General features: G+C 46.4%; 1 protein-coding gene across 6 annotated transcripts; it reads right to left on the bottom strand.

The window, feature by feature from the left end:
* Nucleotides 1-1,886: 1,886 nt before the first annotated feature.
* On the bottom strand, nt 1,887-20,612 carry LOC308675713 (uncharacterized protein). Of its 6 annotated transcripts, none has more exons than XM_081341227.1 (15): nt 19,972-20,582; nt 15,612-15,686; nt 15,058-15,107; nt 14,198-14,251; nt 12,502-12,652; nt 12,306-12,388; nt 11,678-11,824; nt 10,431-10,491; nt 10,198-10,271; nt 9,547-9,653; nt 7,506-7,705; nt 6,115-6,182; nt 3,429-3,599; nt 2,915-2,986; nt 1,888-2,495 (listed from the first exon to the last, which is right to left on the bottom strand). In XM_081341227.1, exons 1-15 carry the CDS (start codon nt 20,156-20,158, stop codon nt 2,394-2,396), a joined length of 1,602 nt encoding a protein of 533 aa, XP_081197353.1. In that variant the 5' UTR covers nt 20,159-20,582; the 3' UTR covers nt 1,888-2,393. The 6 variants fall into 6 exon arrangements, with proteins under 6 accessions (XP_081197349.1, XP_081197353.1, XP_081197350.1 ...); XM_081341222.1 differs by adding an exon at nt 20,589-20,612 and having other exon boundaries at nt 1,889-2,495; nt 10,198-10,491; nt 19,972-20,397; XM_081341223.1 differs by having other exon boundaries at nt 1,887-2,495; nt 2,901-2,986; nt 10,198-10,491.
* Nucleotides 20,613-21,804: the final 1,192 nt, after the last annotated feature.

Genomic DNA, 21,804 nt, shown 5'->3' with positions numbered 1-21,804 from the left:
AATTCACCGAGCATCCTTTGGTAATAATTAAAAATAAAATGGCAAGGGAAAAAAGTTTTGTGGGAAAGGTAAAATGTTTCTTGGCCCATTTGGTGGGTCCCAGCTTCCTTGTTGATAAAAAAAAATGTGATTTGTGATGTGTCCACCAGAGGGCACTTTAAAAACACAGACTTTAAAAATTCCACATATTCTGTGCTCACTCTAGCCCCCAGCCCCAAAAGTTTTACCTTTTTTGCCCTAGGGAATGTGCACTTCCAGCTAAGCTTGGAATCCTAATAAAAGAAGCCTAATTAAAATGAAAGTGCATTGGCTATATATGCTGAGCAGGGAAGCTGGGCCATTTAACCACAAATGCCCTATAAAAGGGATGGAGAGCAGGGAGCGGAGGAGGAACGTCCAAGTGGAAAATCTGCCTGTGCTCTTCATTTCTCGGCGGAGGTTTTGTGGGGAAGCCAACCTCCCTGAATCCAGCCTGGGTCAGCTTTGATCAGGCAGCTGGTGAAAGGCCTCGCATCTCTGCAACCCCCGAGTGAATTGGAAACGTGGCTTTCCTGCGACGTGGCCAGGCAGATGAATCAGCTTCGGATTAATCTGTTTGGAAAGCGCTATTTATAGCAGGCAGCCAGGGACTGGGATGCATTAAATCAAAATTTGGAAGAGGCCTCATGTCTCTGCTCAATACGTTTATGGAAGCCTAGCAGCATTTCCACAATCCGAGTTCTTCTCTTGTTGGAGACACCGGCTCCTGTTATCCTTTGGTGGTCTCTGAAGGGCCCTGGCTTCTCTGCAGAGTTGACCTTTGATGCCGTCCCAAGTCTTTCTGTTTGAAACACTTCTCCTTTGATGTCCAACTTGGACCCCTCCTGGCAGGCCAGCCTAGTCCCGCCTCTTATGTACAGCCTCACTGGCTACCTCTCAAAAGCAACAAAAAGGTCTCTTGGCAGACACTCAAAGAGGCGAATATACATTCGCTTGCGGAGAAATACAAATATTGATCTAACTTCTGGTTTGTCTGAGGTCCCTTCCAGCCCTATAATTCTATGTTCTGTGTAGGCCTTCCATAGCGATTCAACCACCTAGGTAATTTCACAGTGATATTTGCAATCTCATATTATTGGTTAGTCTTCTAGTTCTACATGCCCATTATAGTCGTACTTGCTTGTTTTTTCTTCTCTCTAATGTGCCATTATTTGGATCTTCCACAGTGTATCCCCCAACCTATAGTGCAATGCTTCTCAGCCTTGGTAATTATAAGATACATGGACTTCAACTCCCAGAATTCCCCAACCATTACGGGGAATTACCATAGAGACTATGAGCCATCAACAGATTCCTAATTTCCAGTTCCATTCCGGCAGTGCTACAACATTTAATGGTATAAATACGTTGACCAGTTTTTCCCTTCCCCTTTGATTGAAAAGTGGGAAACGGGAGAAAAGGCATTTGTTATTCTTTTTTTCCCCCCTCTTTGATAAACTGGTCAGCCTCGTCTAATTTTGCTATTTAGTGAGGGCTCCACTTCTGAACAGCTCCCGCCCAGCTGCCCAACCTAACAATTATACAAACCTTGGCCTTTGAAAATCACTCTCCCCCAAAAGTGTTAAAGAGATGCAAATGTTTTCCCAATGTGATTTTTTTAAAAAAAAATGCAAATATTTCTCAACCCTTAAAAAAAAAAGAAAGAATCTGAAGTTGCTTGCTGGCACAAGTTCCCACACTGCCAGTTGCAGAAGGATGAATCCGTTTTGAACAAACATGCCTGCCTTTGCATGTTACGCATTTGTCAATCAGCAGCAGCCTCCAGTTGAGCTCTCTTTGTGTTCTCATTATATCGAAACAATGACAGTTCCCCCTCGCTACTGATCCATTTACAAAACCGGACAAATAACGGGACAACTTGTTACCAAATGGATCCTCTTTTTATATATATATATATATATGTACATACATAGAAAGGTGATGAGGTTGCTCTGAATGGAAGTCAGGTAAATCTGAAATGGGGCAAAAGGAAACGCAAGTAGCCCAACATTTCTGTGTTACATCAGGCTTTGCCGATGGTCCAAACGAGAGTAAGAGGGTAGGAGTCTTCCAAAGGGAGAATTTTTGATATTTTGAGCTCCTTATCCCCATGAAGAAACAAACATTCTGAAGTTTGTATTCGCGGTAGCATTCTGACAGGTTGGCACTGCGTGTCAACCCTGCCCTCACTAACGGGAGGGTGAGGAAATACAGCATCTCCATTGGTCAACGCAGCCAATGACTTTCTGAAGACAGATGGAATGAACTCTGCACCTCTCCTGGCAGTTTCAACTAAAGTAGCCCATGTTTATTGCAACAGTCCGTCTTTGGTTTGGATCAAACTTGGTGGCTTGGTGCTGCCTCCCAGCCCATTGTCAAAAGTAGTCCTCTTTCCTGTCAACATCTCCAACATGGCCTTTGGGTTGATGGAACTGTTCCAAATCTTCAGGGTCACCGACCTCACCTCCGTGGTCCTCCTGCAAAGACAACAGGAAGTAGAAAGAGCGGAGAGAAGAGCAGCGAAGGGGACGGGAGGCTAAATATAAAGGAACAGTTACAGGAATTGGGTATGTCTAGTTTAAAGAAAAGAAGGACTGGGGGTGACGTGATAAGTGTTTCAATATCTGAGGGGCTGCCAAAAAGCATAGCACAGCACTTGAAGGCAGGACAAGAAGTAATGGATGGAAACGAATCAAGGAGGAAAACAGTTCCATTCCAAATTTGCAGACGTGGTCACCTGGAAAGGGCCCTTACTTGCCCTAAGCAACCAGCCTCGCTTGAAGGCAGACCAGCACTTAGGAAACCTCTACCCATAAACCAGGATGCTCACAGAAAGATGGCCTATGTGGGGAAAAAAAAACAGGGGGAAAAGAAACAACGACCCCAAGCTTCATACAGGATCTTGTTCTTGGTCCTCCTGATAATCATCCATTAAACTGTCAGCGGCTTTATTTGGCCGATCGGCTCCCTGGGAAACAAAGCACAGACCAAAATACAATTAGTCAAGTGACATGCTGAGAAATAAAAGACATACTTTAAAATGGCCGGATTGCTAAAGGCCAGCAGCCTCGGGATGCCCATGTGCTTCGACGTGGCTGAAAATTCAGCATAGCCAAACTAGACCTTTTTGAGGGGGGGGGGGAAACCCCTCACGGACCAAGAAATCCCCTTCAAAACTATTTACAACTGAAGGAGCCCAAGCGGGCCACTGTCGAACTGTGACGAATTTGTTTTAAATCGGAAAACACTAGAAGCTGCTTTCTTCGGAGGGATCGCCAAGGATCCCAGCGCTCTGGATCCCAGGGCCCAGCCTGTGCGGAATTCTGCTCTTTGGTTTGTCTACAAACACCTTCCCTTTCACGTTGGTTCCTGTGTCCCTCCACCCACCTTCCAAGAGGGATAAAACGAACCGGTAGCTTTTCCTTGTTCGCAGCATGGGCCGGCCGATTTGTCTGGTGGCTTGTTTGTTCAGCCGGATCCGTTTTTTCTTCGAAGCTGGGTCGTTCCAGTTCTGCCTCCTCAAACTCATCTTCCCCTTGATTGTTGGGATCCTGAGCTGGATCAGCAGCATCTTTAGGTCCCTGAGGGAAGAGAGGAGTCACTTGATTGATCTGATTTGATTTATTATATTTATTATACAAGGGGTCAGCCCTTCGAGGTAAACCAGGTCAGGAAAGGGACTTTTGCCACGATTCCAGTAAGGTAAAGGTAAAGGTTCCCCCGCACAGGTGTGCTAGTCGTTTCCAACTCTAGGGGCTGGTGCTCATCTCCGTTTCAAAGCCAAGGAGCCAGCGCTTGTCCAAGGATGTCTCCGTGGTCATGTGGCCGGCATGACTAGATGCCAGAGGTGCACGGAACGCTGTTCCCTTCCCACCGGAGTGGTCCCTATTTTTCTACTTGCATTTTTTACGTGCTTTCGAACTGCTAGGTTGGCAGAAGCTGGGACGTGTAACAGGCGCTCAACTCTGCTACGCGGCACTCGGGATTCGACCCGCCAAACTGCCGACCTTCTGATCGACAAGCTCAGCATCCTAACCCACTGAGCCACCGCATCCCATTACGATTCCAGTAACACTGCTTTATTGTCGAAATAACAGAATCTTGAAAGCCTGCCAGAGGTTTTGCCCCCATTTGTACCCAATAAAACCAGAGTGGAGTTATTTTGAGGGTCTTTGTCACACCTCTCCTGTTCAAATGACTGAGGTGTCATTTCTTTTTCTCAGCACTTGCTGAGTATCTTTGTCGAGGTTATCTCTGCATGTCTTTATAGACTTCACGTGATGCTGTCCAAGTTCGCTTCTGTACACAATGGGCATCTGTAATTTAAGAACCTCTGGCATGGGCACATCTAAACCATCTCAAATGATTCCACTTTCTCTTATTTCCACACCACCTTTCTCTGTTGCTCCAGTTGTAGCTACCATATTTACTCAAAAGAAAACCAATCAGAATTAAAAGTGACTCTATACTCACCCAGAAAAGGGAAGATCACGGAAGGAAAACTTTCACCTCCAGGCCTCTTTGCCAGCCAATCAAATACAACCCTCATCATTTTAAAGGTAAATTATTGGAGGTGGGGGGGGCACCAGTTTTCTTTTGAGATAAATGCAGTATAGTGAAATTTAAAGACAGCAAGGGAATACATTTGTGGGTCTTTGGGGATACTTTAGATATAAATGGCAAAGGTGAAGGTTTCTCCTGTCCAGTTGTGTTTGACCCTTAAGGGGTGGTGCTCATCTCTGTTTCTTAGTCGAGGAAGCCAGCATTGTTCAAAGGCCCTTTCTGTGGTCACGTGGCCAGCATGACGATATGCCAAGAGGCACAGGATGCTGTTACCAACTGAAGTGGGACCTATTTATCTTTTCACCTTTGCGTGCTTTTGAACTGCAAGCAACAGGAGCTCAACCCACTGTGCAGCGATTAGGTCTCAAACCCGGGCTACCAGCTTTCCAGCTGACAATTCCACCCTGTTTTAACCGCTGAGCCATCGCGTCCTCACCTCACCAATTTCAGCCTCACACATCCTGGTGCCCAGAGTAGCAGTTCTCAAACTGTGGTCTGGGGACCTCTGGGGCGGGGGTGGGGGCGTTCCTAAGACCATTTCAAGGTGGGGGTGTTGTCTGCAAAATCAAATATTTTAAAATTTCTAGCTATAGCCTACCTCAGCCAAAGCTCTTTGGGATTCTCAATCATTTTTAAGAATGTAAAGGGATCCCAAATGTTTGAGAACTGTTGCCCTAGAGAAGCAGGGGAGGCTGTTTTAATATATAGGGTTAGGGTTATGTCACCATGAACTTGGAGAGCAAAATGGACATCGCCAACAAACTCGGAGTGCTTGGGTATGGTTGGGAGGGCACTAACTTTTCTAGGCTGCCCTATCTTATGTTTCCTGGTAAAATACATGGGGAAATGTTTCTGAGCCAAAGGAATGTTTGTTTTACCAATGCAAGGCCAAATAAAACTGTGTCCATAACGCAGATTAATTTCTGTGTGAAGGGGAAAGAATTTGTCAGTAGTTTATAAAATGTGCACAGTTGTGTAGGTATGTGTGGTGGGGTAGAAATAAATTTCCCTACCCTTTTTTTTTAAAAAAAAAATCACTCTAACATAGATCTATCTGAAGAGACAGACTGAACCAGTCAAACCATGATTGGTTCCCACAACACCTTACCTTCCCCCTTTAGCAAAATACAACGGTGTTTGCATAATGTTCAGTACACAGCGCTTTCTTTAGCAATCTGAATTGGGCAAACACCAAATCCCCCTCCATCTAATTACATTTTGGAACTCCCTACTGGAAAATGTGATGGTGGTTGCTAGCATGGGTGATTTTTGAAAAGAGGATAAAGAAATTGAGAGAGAAAGCTATTAGCTGTTCCAGAGGGCCTTAAATCCTGTTCCCCCCCCATGCCCCCAACTTTTAGCCCAATGCAACTGCCAGCTGGACTTGGCAGTTCTTATTCATTTGAAGCCTGGGTTTGCTCCCATCTAAATAACTCTTTGAGCATTTCAAGAAAAAAACAAACTTTTCAGACCTTGCTTTAAATCCCAAGTTACTTCTTTGCATACGGGGAGGAAAAAAGCATCCTTGCTTACCATCTGTTTCTGGATAATTGCTTCCTTCTGGAGGTGTGTGCGGTTTTCTTTCTTCAACAGGCCAGCATCTGAACAAAGCAAAGTCAATAAACATTGTTGGGGGGGGGGGAATTAAAAGATTGAAAAAAACTTAATAAGACTTTGCCTACTTCCAGATTTCCTGGGCACGCCACCCTACCAGTTTCTTAAATGTCTTTTTTCTGTTCTTCCTACCATCCAATTTCCAACTGACGTATCTGAGGGTGCGTTGATATTCTGCAGACACTGTCTAGTGTTAACATTTGGGGTGGCTGGCTCTCTCGTGACCGCAAGCTTATCCAGAAAAGCACAGAAGTGCCTGGAATTAACCAGGCTTCAGTTGCTGGAGCTACTGACCACAATGCCCCAGAGGTGCTTTTTCCAAGAGGCAACGTCTTCTTTGAAGACGTTTCGCTTCTCATCCAAGAAGCTTCTTCAACTCGTGACTGGATGGTGGGGAACTGAAGGGTTTATATTACTTGCAGACAGCTTACGTTGCAAAACTAGAGCCACCTGAGCAGATTTGCTTTCTCACTGTTCCGTTTTCTGCCAGGTCAATATTCTCTATAGGCATTGAGCAGCTTTTATAACTCTCTCTTGGCTCTTTCCATGTACTGGGCCAGCAGTGCATCTGTCCCCTGTGCCTCTGCCTTGAAGGCTGCTATGACTACCATACAGGAGAATGGAGCAAGAGTTGAAGAGTTCGTTTTAGGACCAGGGGAAGACAACAACTTCAAATCCCAATCATTTCAGATTGTAAAGTGGAGGATGTATTTTAAAAGATTGTGTCCTCACAGCAGTTTTTTCCCCCCCACAAGCCGAGAAGTTACCATATACAAGGACTTCTGCTCCCAGAATTCTCCAACCAGCATGGCCATGGCTGAGAATGCTGGGAGTTGGAGACCATGCTTCTGGAGATTGTCAAGGCTGGGGATGTCTGGCTAAATTGTTGGAATAAGAACGAGGATATCTAAGTCCCCTGTCCTGGCTGCCGGTGGGTTGACCCTCGCTACGAAGTGAACGCTCAGCTGAAGATGGAACCAAGCACCCACTTTGAGGAAAAGTGAGATATAAATATAACAAAAGAAGCCGTAAAGTTGGCCCAACTTCTGGTATCTTTGGAAACGTGATCAAGTCCACCTTGGCTCACCTTGCAAAGGTGGAGAAGGACCTTTAGAAGCTGGATAAGATCTACCTTGGCTGTCCCACTCACTACCTGTCCATCTAAGACAATGCAAAACAGGACCCCGACCTTATCCTCATAACGCAGGCCCTGTTGTATCTTGAAGAGACTCTACACAAGTCTCCCCTGCTCTGTCTCTGACGACGGGACCAACCTCGCCCCATTTTCAATCCACCCTCTTCAGTCTTACCGGTGTGCGGGTCTCTGTCATCTGTTCCTCCTTTTTCAGCTCCCCAGATGGGGTGTCGCGGCCCCCCAGTCCTTGTCTGTGCTTGACTGCCATCTGCCCTGCCTCGCTCAGATACGGTATCCAGTGGATGGCTTTGTGGGTAAGGAAAAGCTCTCCCATCATTCATCTGCAAGTTGCCTTTGTTGACTCTCTCTTGCCAGCTGCGGAGGAAAGTGACCGTTACAAGAGTGTTTTCCCATGCATTTCGGATAATGCCATGCTTCTTATATCAAAAGTGGCCCCTCAGCGCTCTCTTGGGGTACAGGCAAAAGACCTTTGTCAACTCTGAGCACAAAAACACACACTGTTTTCACACAAGGGTTGGGTTTTTGAATTTTCTGGACTCACTCCGAGGTTTCCGATTCCTTGTAAACGTCAACTGACCAAAAGGGCCGATTCAAACCCTTCCCAAACAATCGAAGATAAACAACCAATTTTAGCATAACTGTGCATATACCAATTGCTAGGCATTGTTGTTTTCCCCTCCTCCTCTATGACTTGGTTAAAGGAGTTGTGTGAATGCAGCCAGGGAGAACTGAGCACTGTACTACAGGTGGGAATCTCCAATTGTCAGATTTTGTTGTTGTTGTTGTGCATCAAAATCAAAACAATTTCGTGTTTCCTTCTTGGATGTGCCGCAAGAGCTAGAAATGCCTTTGTTTTTAACAAAAATAGTCGAATGGACGGAAGGCAAAAAGGTGGTCCTGGCTAGGAGATCATCACAACCCCTGTGCTGAAAACCTTGAGGCCCAAATTTTTATTTCCGTCACCTGCATTTAATCCAGGAATGTTTGAAACGCGTGTTATTAGCCTTGTTAGCTTTTTTTCCTGCATAGCTTCCCGATTATCGCAATCTCGGAATAACGGATGGAAGTCGGGGGGTCCCATCTCTCCTTGTATTTCTTCCACGAGGCCTGATGGGTGGCTGTTTAATTAGAGGCCAGCAGAAGGACACGGCAATTTGGAAGTGCTGCTTAATGCTGCTTAATGAGGAACATTTGAACTAATCTTGGGGTCAAGTGACATAAGGCCAGCAGTGTGCGGTGCATTGCTGCTTTTCTCAGCTGGAGTCTGCCAACCCCATCATATTTTTTCCCTGCCTCTCTTTCCACTATGCTTTTCTCATCAAGGACATTCTTGAATGTCTGCACTTGATGCCTAACAGAGCAAGGAGACGACATTCACCCCGAATACCCTAAAACATCCCGAGGGGGAAATAAAAGATTTCTCGGGAAAGGAGGAAACAAATTTTTCTTAAGAGAAGATGTTCCAATCCCTCCGTGAACCCAAATCCCAGATCAAAACGCAGACGTCATTTTAATTTTTGTAAACAAAACAAAACAAAACAAAACTCATTTCGCTCTCAGCTCCTCTTGTCTTTTACGCTGGCCTATTTTTTAACATTACATATAATTCCAGCTTTCATGAACATTGCATTGCATCTTGGCAGTGGCTCAAGGGAAGAACTCTTTTAAGTGAAAGGAAGGCAGAGCGGCAGAGAGAGACAAGCCTGCCGTTGATCTGAAGAAGGAGAGTAGCCTGGGAAAAATTATTATTGCCATAGTTTTCACATAGCAACGCTTCAAACATCTGATGCTCGAGTCCAACTGTTTGTCTGCCCTTGCCCAGTGTTAACATTGAGGTCACACGGTATACTAAGCCCTAACGCAGATTGCTTGTTTGCAACCTTAGTGCATAGGTGGTCCTCGATTTACAACCACAATTGACCCCAAAACTTCTGTTGCTAAGAAAGACCTTTGTCAAGTGAGGTTTGCTCCATTTGACGACCTTTCATGCCACAGTTGTTAAGTGAATGATTGCAGATGTTAAGTTAGTAGCACGGTTGCTAAATGCATCTGGCTTCCCTATTGACTGTGGTTGTCAGAAGGTCACGAAAGGTGGTGATCACATGACCCTGAGACACTGCTGTTTGTTTCACAGCAAACAACACCCTGTTGTTTCATAGCCAGACCGGGCCTTTCAATTCAGAAAGAGCAAATACCTCTGCACCTGTTGGTTCTGCTTGTTGGAGAGCTTTTCTTCTGAAACCCAACTTTCCTCCAAAGCGGCTGGATGTTGCCCCTGCGTGTTCTGCCCTGCTTCCGGATCCTGAAATGAAAAAAAGAGTATAAAACAAAAACTGTACCGTGTTTAGACCTAAATCTCAATTGTCGGAAAGATTCCAGATCAGGGATTGCCTCCCAGCCTCACCTCCCTTTAAAGGAGGAAGGAAAAATTGAACTGAACAGGGATTAAAGATTTCTCTGCATTATTTCTACGACGTGCAAAGCCACGCCTATTGAGCCTATTACTTTGATTTAATCACTCATTTAAATTCATTTCAAAGCTGCAGCGCGCCAGATCTGGATAGGAGACCCTGAGGAAACTCTAGAGTTGGAGGCTCTCTCAAAGAAGACCTCATCAAACTACTTCCATATGCGGCCCCAAAGAGTCAACCCATTGAGCTCAACTCAAAAGAGATGTTATCTTTGCTTAAGAAATCAATAACTATGTTATAACTTCCTACTGGAAGCTGTCCGTGGTGCTGATGGCTTCTTATTTGACTTCGTTAGTCCACTCAACTAGGCTTCTGTCTGTCCAAAACTATTTAATCTAGTTTATGCTTGGACCAAAAGCATATGAATATTCTCACCTGGTTCTGCACACTATTCATCATCCGGGTGTAACGAATCATGGGTGCATCTTTACGCTGGGCTGGTGGCTGAGCTGCAAAAGGCAAATTAACCTCCTTAGGTGGGGTCAGTTGACTAAACAGCATGTCCCCTTGGGGTCTGGCTCCATTGTTATGTGAAATACGGTTTTCATGCAGCAGATTCTCTTCTCGACGTTTGATCCCAGGGGGTGGAATGGCAAAAGAGTTCCCACCTGGAATCACAGCTTGGTCCTGAGGTCCCAAAGGTGCTTTAATGCCATCGCCCTTGGAAGCCTAGAAAGGGGAGCATAAAGTAGACTTGAGAAAGACTGTCCAGAAACAAAAACAAGAGCAGACAAGCGTTGGCATGATAGAGTGTGTCGGCTGAAGGTTCCAGCAAAGACTGCAAACCTCCTCCTCCTCCTCCATAAAACTTCATTCCATTCTCCTTTTTCGTGAACCAAACCCAATTCGTTTTGAGCTCTTCTGCTGTTTTTCGGTGTCCTCTTTTCATTGTCGCTACTGTTCTAAACCTTTGGATTTACCCAGTCCTGCTGATCATGTTTTGGCTCCATAAAGAATTCAGATTTGGAGAAAGATGTCTTCTAAAATACGGGCTGACATTGATGGACTGGGCTACTAACTGGGACGAGATGTTGGAACCACACCAGATTAGCCCTTAAGGAATTGCTCTGGCTTCTGGTCCCTTGTCTAGCACAACTCTAAGCCTCCTAACTCACCGTGACATCTCTGCCAAATTTATGACGAGCTCAGGTTTGCTAAAGAACCTGCCCATCATCTCCTGTTTATTTATTACAGTGACATGCCTCCTGCCTTCCAATGCAACTTACAAATCCTCCCCCAGATATACAGAGTGGGGGAAAAAATGGCAATGAAACGAGAACATTGCAGGCCACCACGGCGTATCCTACAGATACACCAGGAAAGGGGATGATAATTAGGGGAGAGAAAATACATCTGGAAGACATGGACTTTGTCCTGAACCTTCTTCGCCTTCTGAAACGAAGCAGGCCAAAACTGGAGATAAGGCATTTCTGCCCCCCCCACGCCCACCCCTAGATGTTTTCCCAGCTGATTTCAACTCCGGCAAACATCTGGAGGATCCTGGCCCCAGATTTATTGAAACTGCTGTTCCCAGAATCAGCCAGTGGCCAGCATGGAATTTTAACCTCTTTGAGTTCTGAATTGTTGTCTTACGTGATTGATTTGTTTTCCAAGCTGGTTTGATCACCAGGTCAGCAGCGCTTTGCTACAAACTGCCTCCCGAGCAGTGGAGAAACAGAAGCGCATGTTGTTTTAGCCTAATTCTTTGCTCATTCAAAAAATCCCAGGCTTAAAGGAGAACAAGCGCTGGCTGGTTCTCGAAGAAAGGAACCTGGCACCAGCCTGACTTTCCCCCTGGCATTTCAAAGGAAGTGGTCAAACCTTTGGAAGGGAACTTAAAACGGGAATATTGTACCTCGGGCCTAGCAAACTGCAACACGCTCGACCCCAGAGGCTGACCGAAACGAGGTGGCCTCTGCTGCTCTTTGGCTGTTCCTGCATCCTTAAAACTTGGCATCTTCTGAAGGGTTTCCTTGAGTTTACGGAACTCTTCCATCTGGACCTGGAGGGGGAGCAAAGAAGAAAGATGTCCGCAAAATTGCCAAAGTTTTAGACCTTGCAGAAGAAGAAGCCTATTAGATCACGCCACGGCTTCCCCCGAGTCCCTCTAGGAAATAAAGACGGATCGGTTTTTCTTCGTACTCTTTCCCCACAGCAGTTATCCGGGGGCCCCCAAGTTGTCCTCGAGTTGCCTTTCCACCCCACATTTCTCTAATCGCTTTCAGAAGCCATCTACCGGAATGGTCTTCCTATCCAGTGGCAGTGAGTTCCCCAGGTTAACTCCCTTAAAGCGGCCTTCCCTTTGGAGGGTCCCAGGTTGGCCATCTGCCATCTTGGGGGGTGGGGTGGGGGAGTTGTTCTCTTATGTTAAGGGAGGCCCATCTTTCTGGCTTTGGCTATGCGAGTTGTGGACCATGGGTGCTGAGGTTCAGCACCTCCGGACAGGGCCGAGGGCTTTCACGGAGAACCGAGCGTGGAGTTACCTGAGCACTGAGGAGTTGCGAGTGAACATCCTGGTGGGCTTTACGAAGCAGTCTGCTTTCTTCCCTTAGCTTAAAAATAGTATCTAGAAATTCAATTCAAGTTGGTTAAAAGGCCTTCTCCCGTCTTTCACCCCCCCACACACACCCTCCTCCTCCTGCTAGAGGGGTTCAGATGCCGCCTCTGGCCTCCCCCCACCTTGTAATCCCACCGCCTCGTTCTCCTTCTCCCGCTGCAACTGGGAATATTTCTGGCTGTGAGTCTCCAGCGCCTTGCGGTGCTCCAGTTTCAGCCCGTTGTGTTGCAGCTGCAGGTCCAAAAACTGCTTCTTGACTTCTTCGTGCTGGTTCTGGGGAGGGAGCAGACCGCCCAGAAAGAAGGCCGTGTCTCATTTCCGCCTTCCCAAATTTCACAATTTATAGTGCACATTTTCATCTGTTCATCCTAAACCCAGCCGGGCAGGTTTAAATGACAGGCAGAGTCCAAGCTACAGGCAATCCTCAATTTACAACACTGACCAAAGTTACAACGGCACGGGAAAAAAAGCAGCTTATGGCTGTTTTCTACACTTACGACCGTTGCAGCTTCCCCATGGCCACGTGATTAAAATTCGGACGCTTGGCAACTGACTCCTATTTATGACGGCCGCAGCCTCCCAGGGTCACGTGATCATCTTTTGCGACCTCTTGACCAGCAAAGTCGACGAGGGGGGCAGTGGGGGGGGGAGGAAGCCAGGTTCCACAACCACGTTGTTAACTTAACAACTGCAGTCAATCACTTAAGTACTGCGGCAAGAAAGCTCGTAAAATGGGGCGAAACCCACTTAACAAATGTCTCACTTAGCCACAGAACCTTTGGGCTAAGTTTGTGGTTGCAAGCTGAGGACCACCTGTATTTAAGTACGGTAGCAGCTGGAGAGGATTCCCTCCCTAAACGCGGTATCCAAAAGGAATAAAATCCAGTTGGCGGAAGAAAAAAACCCAACAATAGGATTGAAATTCTTCCTGCAAAAGGATTTTCTGAGCTCGGATTCTACGGAACTGGGCACGCTTTTGTCTTCCTTACATCTTAACGTATCCTTCTCCAACGGAGCCCATTTTGCAACTGGCTCAAGGGGCGGTTTCTCATTTAAGCCCCCGAACAAGCCGATCCAGGAGAGTTGAAGTCTCTGTTCCCTGAGTGAGTCTCGGGGAAATGCACTCAGGGCTGCAGCCACTGCTCCTCCATCAGGCAGAGCTGACACATAATCGATAGCCCCGATGGCGTGACGCAATGGCGCAGTGCTACTTAACATGGCCAAGTTTACAAGCAAAATAATTGCAGCTTTTACTTGAGCAGCAGGAGGGAAGAGATTTATGGGGTTTAACTGGCCTGGCCCGTTTTCCATCCAGGGATCCTCCAGTGTGTTGGTGCGCAGGGATTGTGTGTGTGTGTGTGTGTGTGTGTGTGTGTGTGTGTGCTAAATTGAATGAGGTAGGAATATTTGCCATTCTGGCTCTTCTTGCTTGCAGTGTTCCTCATTGTTTCTGCAACACACACACACACCCTCCGTGGTCTGTGGCAATTAGCAAAGGATAATGTAGGGTTGCCAACATTACTCAGATCCTAGGGTTTTAAAATCCCCTTGTTCCCACAGGAGGCTTGGCTTGACAGACTCCTGTTCTTATCCAAGGCAGGGCAGCAAACCTCTGACTAATAAAAAGAGTTTGAAGAAACCTGGCTTATCTCAGGTTTGAATTGTGGGTAACCTGAATGCTGGGAGATGTTGAAAAGTAAGATACTGGGTTACATTGCCCTGAATGGAGACAAGTGCTCCCCAGCGCATGTCTAGAGAGCCAGATTCTACCCAGACTAACCTAATTTATAAGTACAAGATGAAAAAGGCTCTCCTTACCTTCAATATCTTGTGCTGTGAACTTAAGGCACCGTATCTGTTCATAGAATCTTGCTGCAGTGAGAAAAATCACAATAATAATGAGTGCAACTAACTGTGCAAATAATTCACTGTTATCTCTTTCTCTTAAACTTGCATGAAGCCCTCCTCAACTCTCCAGCTGGGTTTGCATCGCTTAATGGCCTTCACTGAATGTTGCACCTAGTCTTGAATTAACCCCCTCCCAGGATCACACAGTGCCTCAAATCACACTCTGAGCAAATAGGCTAGAATCTTTTAACTTACCAAGACTCCCTTGCAGATTCAAGAAAATCAAACTTAGCACATTAAAAATGCAACTTCTCGGTCTACGTCAGGGGTAGGCAACCTTGGCTCTTTTAGGACTCGTGGACTTCAACTCCCAGAATTCCTGAGCCAGCCAGGCTGAGGGGAAAGCGAGAGGTTTCCAAGCTGAGCCGTGCTGGCTCAGGAATTCTGGGAGTTGAAGTCCACGAGTCATGAGGGGGCCATAGTTCCCCCATGCTGGCTCAGGAATTCTGGGAGTTGAAGTCCACAAGTCATAAAAGAGCCAAGGTTGCCTACCCCTGGTCTACGTATTGTGTCAACGCTCTCTCTTTATTAAGGACAACTTTAAATCCTGCCACACAGATGAAAATATCACAGTGGCTGGTTAACTTTGTTTTGCACACTGAATTTCCTAGCTTCTTTTCCCGAGAACTCGAGTAAGGATGGGCTAGCGGAAGAAGAGAAAATATTCATTGGAATCTAGCGTGCCTCGGATCTAGACCAGTCCTCTAAAACTTTCTCCTTCGCTTTCTTAAACACACGTATGCCCTCCAAAGGGACCCAGTTTTACCTACCTTTTCTTTGTTGAGTGCTTCTTGAGCCTCCAGTTTGTATACTAAAAAATCTACAAGGCAAAGCAGAAGGAAAAAGAAAATAAACGTACGGGAAGAATGGGGAAGTCAGTGAGATGCAGCTCTACTGAAATTTGGTTGACCTTGCAGAGAAGTTTATGAAGTTAATAGGATGGAATGTCCCCACTATTTAAACAGAATAATTCCTGGAGAAGCAAGTAAAATTTTAGTCTAAGCTAATAATATCTATTTATGATAGCGGTTACTGGAATGCACTGCATTCCTGGGCATATCAAGTAAGGAACTGGAGAACTCCACAAGACTCAAAGTTGCCAAGGTCGGACACCCCGGTCCTAGATTATCGTATGAATTCTTCGGGGCCAGACAACTTTAGCCATTGTTGTGCTAAAGAGGCATTCCGTCCTGCAAGATTTCACTATTCATTTCCGTCTTGTGGCCCAGGGAACCTGCCTCTGTTTGGTTAAATGTCAAGAATTAAATCACACTGGAACTATCCTTTCAAAAGAACCCATCATGATCCGAGATGGGAAACCCACCTTCTTTCGTTTTCTTGTGTTCACCGCGTTCTTTCTGCAAGGAACGTTCCAGACGGGATCTGTGCTCGTAAACGACTGCAACCGAGTTGAAAAGAGAAGTGTGCATGGAATGACAAACAAAAATACAGCCCACACGTTCACACAGCTATATTTCTTTTTTTTAAAAAAAAATACGAGTCCATTTGCCTTGAGTTCAGTTCGCTTCAGAAAATGGATTGCCTGCAATTTCCATCCATCAAATTCAGTAAATATAGTCACCTAATGAATAATGAAGAATTATTATTCCTGCCTGCCACATAGTGATTAAGGATCAGAATTTTGCTGGAAAATAAAAAAAAGCAAAATGCTAATCTAATGATGAGGATGATAAAGATAACTGCATCAGAACTGCTCCCATATTCAGCTCCTTCAAAGCAAAGGAATTGTATTATACGAAAGGAAGAATATAAAATTTGACCCACTGTATTAAGAAACCACATTCAGGGTTGCTCTAATAGTTGATCAAACTTGCACTGTATTTTTAGTTTAGTGTCTTAAGTCTTTTAGCCTTTATGTTTCATACAACCCCCTGAATCTTTGCCACCAAAAGTACAGCCAAATGTTTGGGAATTTTTAAGATGTTGACTTACGATAGGTGCAACTTTGCAAGACCTGAAAAACCAGATTAGGGAGAGATTGCCTTATCTATGTGATTGCCAAGAGTGGACAATGACTTGATGGCACATAAAATGAAATGGGAAGTTGACTTTGGCAACTTCACTCCCAATTCAGCCTGAAATTAGATGGTGACCTAACACAAAAGCCTCTGTCCGCAGCCAGCTAAAGTTTGCACGTGGCACTAGAAGTTGTTGCTTTTGCCTTTGAGTTTAAAAAAAATGGAGACGGCTTCCTTGTCCGTTATTATTCTTTTTCCATCCGCTAAGCCAAAACAAGACCAAGACCTCTTTCAAAACCTGGATATTTAACAACGGTCTTTTGTAAGCTTGAAAAGGGAGTTGGGCGTTTTACAAAGTTTGGTTGGTTGGTTGGTTGGTTTTTTAAAAAAAAACTGATCAAATTTTGATAGTCTGGCAGGGAAACCGAATGGTTGAATCAGATCTGAAGTTTCAGAGAACATTTGGCAGCAGCACCCTATGGACTGGAAACCTGCATATGCCAAAATGAAAGCTTTGCGAGGCAGGAGGGTTGAATGTGGTGGCTCAGGCTACCGCTGGTAAGCTTTTCTGCATTTCATGCCAAGGTTTTCGATCAAGCCCAACTGGGCCTGAAAAAAAAGGGGGGGGGCTTTGGAGGGTCTCAGCTTCTTTGCAGATCTATTCTAGGAAACAGCTGGAAAAGCAGGCCAAAGCGCTCCAGCCAGAATGGCCGGAACTGGCATTCGGCCAGAATTTCTGAGCCCAGAGCCAAGTTCTATGCCAAGCAAGCAAACATAAAAACACCGCACAAACTAGCAGGCTGAAATAAACACACACGGGTTGTGTAAGCAGTGGGTCACAAGGATTTTCAGAGGCCGAACACGTGTGCAGAGAACGCTGGGATTTTCAGAAAAGGTGCCTTTTCTCTGTGTCAGCCGGGCATTGCGAGCCACGCAATGCCAGGTGCGCAGATTTCTTTTTAAGTTTTGGCATGCTGGAGAAAGTCAAAACGAAGGTGGCACATACAACTGAAGGCGGAATATAGCCTTTGCAATCTAGTTTTATTCATGTGTTTATTTATATCCCACCTTTATTATTTTTTTTAATAAACAACTCAAGGCGGTGGATGTACCTAATTACTCCTTTCTCCTCCTATTTTCCTCAAAACGACAATCGCACTGTGAGTTGGACTGAGAGAGAGTGACTGGCCGAAGGTCACCCAGCTAGCTTTCATGGCTAAGGATTTCTAAGGATTAGAAATCAGGGTTGGCCCGTTTCTAGCCTGGTGGGTGTCTTATTTTTTATTTTTATTTTTTATTTATTTTAATTCCATTTATATCCCGCCCTTCTCCGAAGACTCAGGGCGGCTTACAAGCTTAGCAGTAGCCTTCATTCTATGTATATGCCTGCTTATTAGGGCTTTCACACACACCCCAAGCGGCATTATTACAAAGTCAGCTTATTGCCCCCAACAATCTGGGTCCTCATTTTACCTACCTCGGAAGGATGGAAGGCTGAGTCAACCTTGAGCCTGGTGGGACGCGAACCTGCACTAATTGCAGGCAGCTGGTGTTACTTAAGGAGGCATTAGCCCACTGCTCCACCAAGGAGCATTCTCACACTCACATTCGCTCTCAATCTGCTTGTTAGGATGTCTCCAGGTTTTTACTCTTCAGGCGCCGAGTTTCTAGTCCTCTTTCATGGAATGATCAGAAGGTCGCTCAACAGACCCTCTACCCTTTTGGATGCCTATCTGTTCTTCCTATCTATTTGATGCCTTTCTTTGATGCCTGTCTTCTTGCCGCTCTCCAACTCCTTGTGACCAGGGGAAAGTACAGAATTCACAGCTGGAGAATGTTGACATTTCAAAAAATCAGGTCATGTTTCTAGTCCTCGTGGCTGTAAATACAGGCTTCGAATAAAATGGGGGCCATTTTGAAGGTGAGAGAAGATGGCAGAACTTCTGTTTCCCCTCCCCCTCAACCCCATAATATTAGAATTTGGCAAATGGGCAGCAACAAGTCTTCCATTTAATAATAATGTACAAGATCCACACCATAGGGCAGGGGTCTTCAAACCTGGCCCTTTGATGACTTGTGGACTTCAACTCTCAGAATCCCAGGCAAACGGGCTGAGGAATTCTGAAAGTTGAAGTCCACAAGTCATAAAAGGGCCAGGTTTGAAGACCCCTGCCACAGGGGAAGACAGCTTAAAGTTTCAGACAGGAAGAGAGTTCTGCAGGATTTGGAGACAGAAGGAAATCCTCTTTCAATCAGCAGACAGACAAAACTGTGGAATTTGCTCCCAAAGAGGCTGTGTTTGCGCAACTGCCTTAACCCTGCTACGCAACACACCCTGACGTAGCCAAATTGAAACACAATCCATATTTTGCCTTTCCACATTGCACGAACCGGGCCAACACATGACGTCTTCCTTTGGTGAGCTGGACGTTGCATAAACCCAGCCGCTGCGATTGTACTTAGCCACGATTCGGGTCGTAAAATGGGTCAAAACTCACTTAACGGTCTTGAGCTCAATTTGGGTTGTAAGTCGAGGGCTCCCGGTATTGTCGTTATGGGGAAGGGGATCAAAACGCTAGCTTAGAAAGCCTTCCCGGGCACTCCTCTTTCTACCTCCTCAATCGCCCTCATTTTGTTTGATTAGATGATGTAGCCGAGCAATCACAGGGTTCTCCTTGTTGGCCAAAGGCTGGCCCAGGCAAACCTTTGGACCCATTCTTACCTTTCAAATGCCAGGGTAGGCGAGATGGTGCCCACGGGCACCCCCGCCCCCAACGATCCCCCTCGTAGTGCCTTTGCCCTCCAGCCCTGCTTTCACTTTCCTTTTAGAGTCATTGAAGGCTGAAAGTGGGGGGGGGGGATTGGGAGGCAGTTCCCCACAGAGGCAGTCCCCTCCCTTCCATCCTTCCCCATCTTTCTCCTCCCTTCCTCCCTTTCCTAAAGTAAAAAACTATACAAATCTTTCTCCTTCCTTCCTTCCTTGTTGTTCTCCTCCCTTCCTCCCTCTCTCCCTTTCTTTCCTAGAGTAAAAACTATGCAAGTCTTCCTTCCTTCCTTCCTTCCTTCCTTCCTTCCTTCCTTCCTTCCTTCCTTCCTTCCTTCCTTCCTGTCTCTCTCTCCTCCCTCTCTCCCTTTCTTTCCTAAAGTAAAAAAAAACTATGCAAATCTTTCTCCTTCCTTCCTTCCTTCCTTCCTTCCTTCCTTCCTTCCTTCCTTCCTTCCTTCCTTCCTTCCTTCCTTCCTTCCTCTTTCCTCCCTCTCTCCCTCTTTCCTAAAGTAAAGAAAACTATGCAAATCTTTCTCCTTCATTCCTTCCTTCCTTCCTCCCTTCCTCCCTCCCTCCCTAGAGGGACTTGTCCAAGGTTACCTTCCCCACCTGATTTTCCTACCTGGAAATGCTGGGGTGGGGGGGTGGGGGGTGCAGAGAGGATGTCAGGCTGACCCCCTGGCTGGAATTTAGTAACCTCAGTAACCTCTCTGACCGTCTCACTTGCAAAGGGAGCTCTTCATTCCCACTTTGGCAAGACCCCTGCATCAAACTAAGGAAGGCTGCCCATGCGAGGAGGGAGGGAGGGAGGGAGGGAGGGAACTTCCCACCAGATGGATACTTAGGGTGGGGGGAAAAACAACAGCAAACCCCCCCCCCCACGCACACACCCTGAACCCCAGCTTCAACCACCACCACCACCCCCGCCCGCCCCTCACCTTGCAGCTGGGCCGAAAGCGCTTCCTGTTGCTGTCTGAATTTGGAGGCCGTCCCTTCCGCAGCCTTCACCTTTCCCTGGAGGTGGTTGTAGAGCAGCCCTCCGGAGCCCAGGCAGGCTAGGGCCAAGAGGCAGAAGCCGGTTTGCAGAAGACCTTTCTGCCTCCGGCTACAGATGGCAGTGCCCATGGTGGAAACCCGGTGGAGGCTTTCCCCCCTCCTCTCTCCCCCCCCCTCCGCAACTCTCTCTCTCTTTTCTTTTTTCTTTCTTTCCCCTTCTTTTTCTTCTTCTTCTTCTTCTTCTTTCTCACCACTCCGCCATCCGGCTTGAACTCAAGGCAGGCGAGAGGGTTCTTTTTTCCTGACAAAAATGTAACCCGTTCAGTCTTCCTCCTGGTTGGCAGGCCGGGCTGTTCTCATCCCCTGCCCTGAGGGAAAGGAAAAAGGCATTTGTTGGCTTCAGTCAAAAATAATAATAATAATAAAAAGTATCTCTCGCCAATCTTTGGAGTTGGGGAGAAGAAGAAGAGAACAGAAAAAGGGAAGGAGTTTCTTTTTCCCCTCTCTTCTAAAATATTGGCTTCTTGGCTGGAATCTTCTCCTCCCCACACACACACACACACACACCCAGATCCAGGTGTGCAAATAAAGCTCAAGAAACTTTGGAGCTGCAGAAGACGATTTAAAAAAAAAAAGCAAAGCTCGCAAAGCTAGGGAAGGTAAAAGTTTCTCCACGGCTGGGATCCAGGTCACCCGCTCCCATAGCAATCCTTTCCGGTGGGAGTAACGGGGGTGGGTGGGTGGGAAAAAACCATAAATCAGGTTTATAAAGCGGTTTGGGAGGCTGCTCGCTCTTCCCCACCCCTCTGCCACTTTCCCTTCAGTTTGCAACAGGAGAAAAAGGGGAAGGCTGAAGGGAAAGAAAATAGGAAACTGACTTAGGAAACCCACCAGGACCCCCCCCCTGCGTTTCTTCCTAGATTGCTGGAGCCCCCAGCAAGGGCAACGTGTGTGTGTGTGTGTGTGTGTGTGTGTGTGTGTGTGTGAAAGCGTGGAAGGCAAGCAGAGGAGAAGGGAAAAAAAAACAGTTGGGCAGTTTGGAGAAGGGAATGAAGGATGCGGAGCTGGGCGGAGCTGAACTAGGAAGGAAAGGGGTGGCGGTGGGAGAAAGGGGCCGGGCGTGGAAGGGCTAAAAGGAGGGGAGGGAAGGCGGGGGGGGGCAAGGGGTGAAAGACGCCGGCCCCTAGGATGCCTTAGGGGAGTCCCGGAGACCGGAGCGTGCTTCCTTCAAGGAGTATGCTTCCTTCAAAGTTCCCACCGGGAGAAGACAAGGACTGAGTCTCAGGGTTTTCCCAAGCAGAGAGAGAGAGAGGTTTGGCGGATAGACTGCTCCCGAGCCTGGTGGTTCTACTTGAAGCTCAGACTAGCTACAGCTTTTCCATTGTAGGCCGGAAGATGCCCTATTTTACATCATAAATAATGTTTTTTTTAAAGGAAACCCTTCAAACATTCCATAGACTGAGAAGAATTAGGATTCATTCTTTCTCTTTCTTTCTTTTCTTTCTTTCTTTCTTTCTTTCTTTCTTTCTTTCCTTTCTTTCTTTCTTTCTTTCTTTCTTTCTTTTCCTTTTCTTTTCTTTCTCAAGAATGCCTTTCCAGGGGCAACGGAAGCCCAAGTGACTAAGCTACAAAATCGAGCCCCAGGCAAGTGAAGTCTGAGCCAGCTCCGGCTTGTAGAGTGGATCAATATTTCAGAATGACAGTGAGATGGGTTTGCCTTGTCATATTTATAGCCAGTTGTTGGCCCATTGAGAGGAGCAGATGAAGCGCTCCAC

Source organism: Vipera berus (assembly GCF_964194415.1).
Source record: "Vipera berus genome assembly, chromosome: 17".
Taxonomy (NCBI): domain Eukaryota; kingdom Metazoa; phylum Chordata; class Lepidosauria; order Squamata; family Viperidae; genus Vipera; species Vipera berus.
The sequence above is the reverse complement of the archived record's forward strand: the minus strand, read 5'-3'. Positions and strand labels throughout refer to the sequence as shown.

Bases quoted from the DNA above. Each gene is read 5' to 3' on its own strand.
- LOC308675713 (XM_081341222.1), bottom strand. From the start codon at position 20,158: ATGGGCACTGCCATCTGTAGCCGGAGGCAGAAAGGTCTTCTGCAAACC. The intron at 15,687-19,971 runs GTGAGGGGCGGG...ACTCGGTTGCAG, and splicing joins GCTTTCGGCCCAGCTGCAAG to TCGTTTACGAGCACAGATCC. The intron at 14,252-15,057 runs GTAGGTAAAACT...TTCTCACTGCAG, and splicing joins AAGCACTCAACAAAGAAAAG to CAAGATTCTATGAACAGATA.